General features: G+C 47.3%; 1 protein-coding gene across 2 annotated transcripts; it reads right to left on the bottom strand.

Moving 5' to 3' along the window:
- Nucleotides 1-2,671: 2,671 nt before the first annotated feature.
- AHSA1 (activator of HSP90 ATPase activity 1) lies at nucleotides 2,672-10,461 on the bottom strand. Of its 2 annotated transcripts, XM_059890574.1 has the most exons (10): nucleotides 10,347-10,461; nucleotides 9,959-10,133; nucleotides 8,389-8,579; nucleotides 6,699-6,781; nucleotides 6,167-6,284; nucleotides 5,038-5,126; nucleotides 4,057-4,185; nucleotides 3,501-3,602; nucleotides 3,182-3,233; nucleotides 2,672-3,065 (listed from the first exon to the last, which is right to left on the bottom strand). In XM_059890574.1, the coding sequence occupies exons 2-10, from the start codon at nucleotides 10,036-10,038 to the stop codon at nucleotides 2,893-2,895; spliced, it is 1,017 nt and encodes a 338-aa protein (XP_059746557.1). In that variant the 5' UTR covers nucleotides 10,039-10,133; nucleotides 10,347-10,461; the 3' UTR covers nucleotides 2,672-2,892. The 2 variants fall into 2 exon arrangements, with proteins under 2 accessions (XP_059746557.1, NP_001029838.1); NM_001034666.2 differs by lacking the exon at nucleotides 10,347-10,461 and having other exon boundaries at nucleotides 9,959-10,132.
- Between the last annotated feature and the right edge of the window lie 113 nt (nucleotides 10,462-10,574).

Raw genomic sequence — 10,574 nt, 5'->3', positions numbered from 1 at the left:
AAACCTGCCAGATCCTGCTGATGGTCCTGGTCTCTTGGCAGACAGGATGTTTCAGCTCCTTTGTCTCATTATTCACAAAAGGGACTCAGATGTGCTTCCTTGTTTCCTCCATTACAGTTAGATTTTCTTAACATGTTGAAGTGCTCCTCAAAATCCTTCCTTGGTATCAATGTCACCTGGGATATTAAAATGTAAGCTCACGGCTACACCCCACACCCAGGATGAGTCACTGGGGTAGAGTCCACTCTCCTGCATTTAACAGGTTCCTCTCAGGTAGTACTTTAGTTGAGGTGAACCCTTAGCCTAGGATTTGGAATTTGGCCAGTTAACCAGCTTTCCTGCTTAAAGGAAAACACGGGGGCCTGGGAGCCCAGACGTCAGCAGGAAAGGGATCTTCCCAACCTAGGGACCAAACCCAGGTCTCCCACACTGCAGGCGGATTCTTTACCAGCTGAACTACCAGGGAATCCCCAGGTAACATGCTGCCAGGTGCCAGAACTTCTCTGTCCATCTCTAATGCTCTCGTGAGTGCTAAGTTGCTTCAGTCGTGTCTGACTCTTCATGACCCTATGGACCAGGCTTCTCTGTCCATGGGATTCTCCAGGCAAGAATACTGGAGTGGGTTGCCATGCCCTTCTCCGGGGGATCTTCCTGACCCAGGGATAGGTCTCCTGCATTGGCAGGTGGGGTCTTTACCACTGTCACCCCCTGGAAGCCCCTAATGCTCTCATAGTTAGCTATTACACCCATTTTACAGATGAGGAAATTTGTCCAGTTTGTTAGGTGGTGATATTTACAATTGAAACCCAAGCCAAAGTTTCTAGCTCTGGCATTCTGCTTTTTAGGCTCTGATACCTAACCAAATGCTGTCAGTGAGACAGAAGTGGTAAAAATTGTAACAGCATCAGTACTGGGGATGTGAATGTTGCTGAGCTCTCACATGACAGCTACTTTGCCTGGTGCTTTTTTACTAAGGCACTTGTAAACTTTGCTTCAGAGTTTTCCTAGGTATTCTGGAATTGGTAATTTTCCAGCCAGGTGTGAAAGTGGTGCTTCTTTGTTACCAGTCTCTGTGTTAGAAGGGGGTCCGTTTGTGTTTTTTTTTTGCCACACCACATAGCATGTGCTATCTTTAGTTCCCTGACTAGGGAATGAACCTGTACCCCCTGCATTGGAAATGCTGAGTCTTAACCACTGGACCACCAGGGCAGTTCCACAGAGTTCTTGATTTGATACAAGCTAGAGTCCAGATACTTTATTTTTTATAAAAGTACTTTTCGGACCCCCCAGGCAGCAGACATAATGCCCAATTAGACGAAGATTGCTTCAGTCCAGCACTTGAGTATTTCAAGCCAGGGGGTGGGGGGATCTTGGGGGTTCTAAATTATCCAGACCAGTACTGACTTTCTGCTTTAATTACATTTTGACCAGCTCATATTGGCAGGCTTAGCCTGCAGGGATCCATGCCACTTAATAAAACAGGCAAAAATAGATGAAGGAAAGCGCTGTGGCTGCAGGGAATGGTGTCTGGATCAGAAGACGCTGACTCACCCCAGGGTGGCCCCGGGTGGGGCTGGTCCAGGAAATGACCCTCCCTGTGCAGGCAGTTGGGCTTCACCCGTGGTGCTGGTGGTAAAGAACCTGCCTGCCATCGAGGAGACATGAGATGCAGGTTTGATCTCTGGGTCAGGAAGATACCCTGGGGGAGGGCATGGCGGCCCAGGCAACTATTCTTGCCTGGAGAACCCCCATGGACAGAGGAGCCTGGCAGGCCCCAGTCCGTAAGGTTGCAAAGCTGGGAGATGACTAAACACGCATGCATGTAGGTAGCTTTTCACTACCTGGAACACGGCAGCCTGGACCCCACTAAGGTCAGTAGCACTGACCACTCGGTCAGTGGTCAGAAGCTTGTTTAATGGAACCAGGTTATTTCAAAATACTCTTAACAAGGATTTTCAGTTTTTCCTCTTTCTGGGAGTAATAGGCCTGGAATGTCCTACTCCGGGAGGGATGCCTAACATGCTAGAAATGTAGCTGCTGTGGGGATGAATGCAATGACAAGGCAGTAGGCAAGTTTGGACTTGAGCATTGGCTCTGCAGTTTCTCTGCTAAATTATCTGTGGTAGGATCTGGGGTATCCATTAAGAAACACAAGGACCAGATTCTTATAAAACAGAAATGGTGGTAGTATCTATCTCACAGGGCGGTTGTGGGGGCTAATGAAGTTACTGTAAGGAAACTGCTTAGTGCAGTGTCTGGAACGTAGAAACTGCTCAATAAACAGAACCTCAGTGAACAGAACCCCAGGATCCACAGGGTGGGGAATCTCTGTCTGCATCTCAAACCAGCGCCTGGTGATCATCTTTTTGCAAGAGGGTAAGAGGCCATGGGGAGTGGGAGCCCCAGGATGCCACCTCCACCAGCCATGGAGTTTATTGGTACTGTTTACCGCAGAGTACCATCCCCACCCCTCCCAGGCTACATTTGACTGCCCTTTTTTGCCAGTCTTCATTATGAAAGGATGTGAGCTCAGGAATGCTTGCTGGTGAGAAGCAGGCTCCCTTCATGCCTCTTGATTATGTACATTTAGCCAGAAGAAGACAAAACCCTTTTTAACCTTCAGGGGAACTCTAATACCAGCCACCCCATCAACACAGGTTCCAGACATGCATGTTTTTTAAATTACGTTTATTTAGCGTATGTACACATAAAAGAGAAATCACCCTCTGTTCCCACCCAGCAGAAAACATGCACAAACCCAAGGTATACATGAAGGGACAGGGCCCCAGCCCCAAGTTAGTGGTTGGGATGGTGCAATCCTGTGAGTCACAAGCCCCGGTCAGGAGAGGGCTGGACTGAAGTGTTGGGCAGGCTGTACCCTCGCTGCGGGGCCTAAAATAAGCGCGCACCATAGCCAAAGGTCTGTTTGATGCCCTCAAAGTAGTACCGCTGCCAGCCCTGCCTCGTCCTCTCCTCCTCTGGGGCGGGGATGCCTCGGCCTTCCATGCACAGCTCAGTTTCTCCGTTCTTATCGATGAAGGTCAAGGTGATGATGGCAAAGTGCCCTGGGGGAAGGCAGAAGGGAGGGAGGTTTCAGATCCAGGGTTTCCATAGGGGCCTGAGGCGAGGGGGAAAGAAAGGGTTCTGGGGGTAACGGCAATGAACAAACATGCTTGCTTACCTTCTGGCCAAGATTTAAACCTCCATTTCATCGCAATGTATTTCTCAGGGACCTGAAATAATCAGAGAGGTCAGCCTTTTTGATATTTGCTTTCTCCCAGAAGAACTAATTTTACCCCACGAAGGAAAAAACTATAGGAAAGTGAGAGAGTCCAATTGTAGCATTCCCTTGAAAAACAAAATGAGCTTTTACTGACCCAAGAGATTAAAGTCTTAAATTTATCTACAGAGCTGGAAAGAAAAAGGCCGGGAGTGGGGAGGAAGGGACACATTATTCTTCTAAGCTGATAAAAGCCACGTCCTGGCTAGCAGGAACTCACCAGATCAGTGAATTCTCCAGAGACATTGCCGTCTACCAAGTGAAACTTGCCACCTTTGTCTGCTTCCAACATAGCAGGAGCGTGGGTGAAGGCCTGAACGAGCTGCAGAACAAAAGGAGGTAGGAAGATGTGCGGCTCTCGGGGGACCCAGGAGAAGTGCTAGCCGACACCTGCGTGCCTCAGCTCTCAATTCCAAAGACACTACTCTGCCCAAGAACCAGCTTCAGGTTCTTTTCTGTTCCAGTAGAGACCACGCTTCAACTCAAATAATTCTTTCTAAATCCAGGATGCCATTACATTGGATCCATTTACTTTTCTAACATGAATGATTCCAGTTGTTCCCACTTACAGGACCCAAAATTAGTACAAGGAGAAAAAAAAAGGCAAATCCACTTTAATGAGTGGTGGCTTGAACATGTCTTTCCTTTGCCTCTTTGAGAACAAGGAAAGTCTCGTGGCTCCACTCAGCACTTTTCTGCAGTGAGAGGATGTCCCCACAACTCTAGTCACCTGCAACGGCAGATGCCAGGAGCTGGAAGGACAGGACTGTACTTACCTCTTGGGTGGTAAAAACTCTATAGAGCTCCTCTGGTGATGTCAGGAAGCTTTCTCTAAGGGTGATCTTACAAGTGGGGATTTTGACACCAACGGGTCTGGCCTGGGTTTTTGAAGGAGCAGACTTAGCCTGTGGAAGTGGCAGTGAAACTGTCAGTTTATAGAGTACTGGTGAGACCTCACTTCACAGGGCTGCAGGGACACACTGCCATTCACTCTCACAAACCTTGTCACCTCCAAGGCTAAACTACTCCAGGGGCTCAGAGGAAATGTATGTGCATGGGCATTTCTGTGAGGAGGGGGATTTTCTCAGCACACCCAGTGCCACTCTGGGTGAAAGAAAAGTGATACTTCTTTAAAGCCCATGCCAGAGGACACACTAAATCATTATGTACTTCTGGAGAGTCCTGTGTAATCCTCAAGCAGAATGTCTGTTTAAATAGTCAGAAGCAGCACCCCCAGTATATCCTTCCGAGTGTGACAAAGGGGCAGGAGGGCTGAAAACCAGGTGCTGAAGCCAAACCAAACAAGCGCCAACTCCAGAAAACAGTTTGTCCTCCCCTCCAGTGGGATGAAATCAGTCAGTTTCCTGTTAGGTGAGGTCAGTGACCTAAGTAACCTCTGACACTTTGATGAGAACTTTAATATCAAAGGATGAAACGTAGATATATTATTTTAGATGCATACAGGGGAACCTGCGTTCATAACCTCCTCACTGGTGTTAAATACCAAGAGTTGGACTCTGAAGCCCCTGATGGCTTGATGGCTTCCATTTGCTCTAGGAGTCTGTCGTAAATGAATAAAAACCAGGTTAAAGATGGGGCAACATACAACTACATTCTGTGGACCCTGAAAAGCAGCACCTCTGGCTCGGAGGTTAGGGTGGGAGAGAAAAAGCTGAGATACAGACTTAAGGAAGAGGCAGTGTCTCAACTCCCTTTCCAGACAGCCTCCTGCCCCACCATGCAGGGATACTGGTTACCTTGCGCTCCTCAGTTTTCAGTGCTGGCGGCCCGGCTGGGTCTACTGACTCTCCATTCATTGTAGGCAAGATCATACCCTGCGTGAATTCTGAAAAGACAAAATCCAGCTCCTGGAAGTTATTTCTTGGGAGCTGAGATTTGGGGCTTCACCGTAGTTCACAAACATGGCCGTCCTAACTCAGGAGGAGGTAATGACAACAGAAGGAGGAGTCGATCCATTTTACGTCTTTCCCTTTGATCCATGCCACATGGGTACCTGAGTGTATCCTACAGAATGCAGTATGGTCATTAGGATTACTTGAAACCCCTGACTCAATCAGATGCATCACAACTTGTTAAATGTGTGTGAGGTCTACTGCGGATGGCAGCCAATGACTGCAGCGGCACTTCCAAAGCCTTCAAGAGTGGGGAAGATGCTCACAGCCGCATATTTAGTCCCCTTCTCCACTCTGCCGTACCTCTGTAGGACAGCCACAACTATTAGGGCATCAGAGCACTGGTTCCCACCTCTACACTGGCTCCCTCTGATGGTCACCAGAGGTACTCCGACACCCAGACCAGATCACGTGGGCAAAGCTGGAGTTCAGGGGGACAGCTGAGAGGACTACTATTCAAGTAATCCTAAGAACAGTCCAGGACTGTGCTCAATCTGGAGATGCCGGGTCTTTAGATCAGTGAGTCCAACAGAAATACCACCTCAGCCTCAAATGTAACACTACATTTTCTAGTAACCACCCTAAAGTGTTAAAATGGACACGTGAAATTAATTTTGACCACATTCCCCTCATATATCCATTCTACCATTTGTGTGTTGTCAGTATCAGATAATTGAGATATTCTTCTTTTTAAAAAAATACCAAGTCTTCAAAATTTATTACATATTTTATACTCAGAGCACATCCCAATTTGGACTGCCACATTTCATGTCCTCAACAGCCAACACATTAGACAACACATCTCTAAATCTTTCCCTAATTCAAACTTTACAGACTGATTTCAAGATGAAATAAGCCTTCTCCGCCCAGATTTCTACTCATTTACTAAAGAAAGAACTGTCAAGCCCCTTAATTAGCATCTGACAGGTGGAAAACTATCTTCTCAAGGCACTTATAACTACTCAAAGGATACCTGTTTTGAGGGTGCTGATGTAAATTCCCATTGCTTCTCTTAGAAGTTTCACCCCTTCTTCCTTCATTAAGGCCACGAGATTTGTGTCAGGCTCATCTTTGGCAAGGCTCACACTAATCTGAATGAAAGATCAGAAGTAGGTGGTAAATAGCTTGAGAGGCACCCACATTAGGAGATGTAGGTGCCGAGCAGTCAGATAACCGCTGACATTTGCAAAGGAAATGCATGACAGTTGAGGTATTCGTACAATCCCCATGAGTGTTTCTTCTCAAGGTCTCTCTGCTACCTACTGCCAAGACAAAAGTGGCTAATGTTAAAACTCACACCACTCACTAAAGCAAAGTAACTGAATAAGCATAAACTGCTCGGGAAGCTCCTAATGGCACCACAGACCCAGAAAGTCGTCTGCAGACTGGGGTTCTGAATGCTTAGGCCAAGCCTGGTCTGTAATCTTGAAGACAGATTATTTTTCTCATCTGAGAATAAGAGGATGTAGGAAACTCAGACAGATGAGGAATTGGAAAGCACAAACCTCCACTTCATCCACGCTATTTTCATCAGACAAATTGGGGATCTCCACATGGCCCTTGTACTGCACTCCAGACTTAGAGGTACCTGTCAAAAGTAATGCAGTATTATCAGTCTCCTCCTCCTCAGGCTAAGTCTTCTGCTCTGGATGTGTAACTGGTATTTTGCTTATGCTTCTTTTGGACAACTGAACCTACCTTCTTTATTTTGAGAGAAGGTGGCTGCCACACTAGAGGCAACCATTGCCCCCCTCCCTGAAATGTCTTTCCTCATCAGATTTCTGGAGACTGTGTTACCAGTGTGAGACTAAGAGCTACGTGAATTCAGCACTAGCCTGAATTCTGCTGAGGAGGACCTAGGTTAATAGCTAATACTGGCAGTTTTGCTAAAACGCTTGTTTTGAAAATACAAATTTGTTCCAATGCTATAGGTATATTAAGTGACAATTTGATTGTAATATGAATTCCATATTTGCTTATATGCACTTTCATCCACAAAGAAACCCAAACAGAGCTAAACAGAGCTACATAGGAAAACACAAAACACATGTCTCAAACGTTAATCTGACAGTGACCTCAGTTCACCACGTGTGTTACAAGCCACACCATCCACGACTGGTATTATAACGCTCCTTCTGATTTCCCGTGACACTCCTTCCATCACCTCACAATAACCCAAGTACCTCAGTGCCCCTGATGCCCACTTTCACAAGCAAACCTCAGGTTTTTGTCAAGGTAAAGCACGATATTTGTCAAATGATTTACGTTCTTATGATTTAACGTGTAAACTGTGCCACCAATTTTTACATTACTAAATTTAAAAAAATATCACTGATGAAGCTTTTGAGCATCCTGTCATGTCCCTAACCCTGTCTTCCCTACAAGCTCTGTGGTTTTTGTTGGAAGTTTCTGCATAGTGTGGTGAATTTTAGAAACACGTGTCACGTTATAGCAGAACTGACTGTGTTTCAAAGTTAACATTATTTATCTTTACCTCTCTAGGCCTCAGTTTCTCAATCTATAAAAAGGAGGCTGGGAAAGATGATACCTATGGTTTCTTCCAGACTGCTATGCTTTAATTAAAAAAAAAAAAAAAAAAAATACATTTTGCCTCTGTTACCATTCAGTTGAGAAGAATTTACATGTTTTGCCCCATACATGTACTCTTTTAACTCTACTGTCTTTCCTTCCTGTCAGGACCATCCAAGGATGGCCCCAATTCTATCCTAATATCCTCACAAAAAAGACATTAAGCTAGAGAATAAAACCAGCCCCAGTTATAATCACATGCAAGCAGCATTATCACAGCACTCTAAACTATTAGGTTCACACTGGAATTAAAAAAACAAAAGCCAAAAAACTCCCATAGCCTACTTTCAAGTCATCCAAGAGGCAGAAATAGCTAGTCTGAAAAATGTCACACTGTATGCTCCCAAACAGGACAAGGCCCAAAGGTTCAGCAGCCCAGTTGCTACATCAGTAGGGACTTGTGAGACCCACAGACAGGAGACCCATTTAGTGTCCTGCAGCGGCAGAAAAATTTCAACATTCGATACTGCTTCCTATAGGACTCTAAAGCAGCACTATCTCCCTCAAAAAAAGTTCATAACCTCTCAAAAACTGTTCTCCCTGGCTCTTGAATAGGTCAATCAAAATGTGATTAACCCCTGTCCTAAAAGCCGAGCACAGACTTACCTGTCCAGTTTAGTTTGACGCTCCACTCATAAAAGAAGATAAGTTTGCCTTTGCGATTGTTAATGGATGCCTCTCCATCAAGCTTACTCACTTCTGTCACCTCGCACTTGCCTTCCTCATTTTGTACACGTACAGCCAGGAACAGTGTTTTCAGCTTATCTGTGGACCAGTTTGAAGCATCCCTTTCTGTCCTGCAAAACAGAAACAGAGCTATGGACCAACAGCCAAATGAAGGATACACTGCTTGCTCTATGCAAGAGCACCCAAGGCTATACGAGGCTGGAAAAGAACTCAAAAGCCTCAGTCCCACTCCAGTATGTCCACAAATGTGTTACTCTTTTAGGAAGACCAGGAGTCAATAAGGACTGTCTGCTGTATAGCATGACAGTCAATTACTGTCAATAAGGACTACTGCTGTATAGCATGGTTTCAAACTTAATGGAAAATTCTGCTTTCCTTTCTCAGCATGATGGTGCTGGGGTCAGTACTGAATACTTTAACATGGCGCCCCCGTCTGACCAAATGGAAAACTGTGCGCTTCTGAGGTCAGGAGCACACAAGGGGGCCGCAAAACGCAGCGCTGAGCTAAAAGGTCCAGTTAAGAAGAAACCAATAATCTTGATCCCATTAGCGCAGTGTTTTGACCTATCAAATTCAGGCTGTGTTATAAATTTTGTGCCCTCCAAATGGCCCTGAAAACAATGAATGTCCAGGGTTTTAAAACAAACAAAAATGAAAGCCAACCATTCTATGTTAAGAGGAGAGGACGCAGGCTGAAATACAAAGGAAAACTATCTACCTTCTAACTTTCTAATAAACAAAAGTAAGATGAGCTACAACAGAGTAAAACTACAGTGTACGCCCAAAGTTCAGTGGACTCAGAAGGAATAAGAAAATATTACTTGCAGAACATTTCATGAAAGAGAGTAGGCTTTTAAGAGTGGTTGGATTATAAACTATGATTGCCCGGCAACCAGCGGCAGTCCCTGGAGCGACGATACAAGCAACTTAACAGTTCCGGGTGAGAGGCCACGGCGCCTTGGAGCATCACTCAGTTGTGAGCACTTGCAGATCACGTTCTAAGACCTGGCTTTCTGGAGTGAGGCAGCGATCCCTTATGACTGACTTTTAATTCCAGCCGAAAGTCGAAAAAATAGTAACTCCAACCCTCTCGAGCCTAACACTGCAATCTCTCAATACTAGACACGGCAGTTTTGGGTCTCAATGACGCCTCCGGCCACGTGTGAGAAGCATCTCTCCGCTCAGGCTGAATGCAGCAGCCAGAGGGGGTACGTCCTCCTGTGTGAAACCCCCTCGTCTGGGATGCAGTCTTCAACGTCGTCCCCCCACCCGACCTCCGGGCTTCCCCTCCACCCAATGAAACGGAGGTCTGAGGCTGGAGGGGCCTGCGACTTACGGACCCCTGGAGACAGTTAGGACCCACGCCCATCTCCTGCCAGGCAGGGCTGCCTAGACCCCAGTAGTGTTCCGGTCAAGGTTCCAGGGTACCCTCCGGCGCAACCCCCGGCCCGGCTGCAGCGCTCCCTCGGCCTGGCCCGCTGGCCCTCACCAATGCCAGTTGTTGACGTTGGTGGCGTCCGCCCGCTCCTCCACGATCCAGCGTGGGTCGCCCTCACCCCACTTGGCCATCGGCTCTCCTACCGCGCCGCCACCAGCTCCCGAGCAGCCACAGCCACAGCCTCAGGACAGCCCGGTCGCGGCCGCCCGGCAGCGCCTGGAAACTACTAGAAGAAGCTGCAAGATCCTCCTGGCTTGCTTTTCCCTCCACCCCCCCGCCCCTCCCCGCCTTGACTTCCGGCTCCGCCTCCCTCCCGCCGGGTACGTCGGCTACCCCTCCCCGGACCTTCGCTTCCGTTTGTTCTAAGGAATCCTTTACACTCCTTCGAGTTATGCCCTGAAAGGCCCGAAAGGCGACAGCTCACACGACCATTCCTCACCCACAGAGACACACAGGACACGTTTCATTGTTTCCCTAAACCCTTCATCGGCCCCGCTTGGCCTCACGGGAATTGTAGTCTTGTCGAGTGACCCACGGGATAACCTCGGAAGGTCGAGCTGAAAGGAGAGGAAACGGGCTTAGGCGAGGTGCGCTGGGGATTCTGGGAGTTGTAGTCAAGAGGCCGCCGCGGCCTGTCCCGGCAGAGCCTGATTGTAGGGGCGAGAGG

Source organism: Bos taurus, chromosome 10, assembly GCF_002263795.3.
Source record: "Bos taurus isolate L1 Dominette 01449 registration number 42190680 breed Hereford chromosome 10, ARS-UCD2.0, whole genome shotgun sequence".
NCBI lineage: Eukaryota > Metazoa > Chordata > Mammalia > Artiodactyla > Bovidae > Bos > Bos taurus.
The sequence above is the reverse complement of the archived record's forward strand: the minus strand, read 5'-3'. Positions and strand labels throughout refer to the sequence as shown.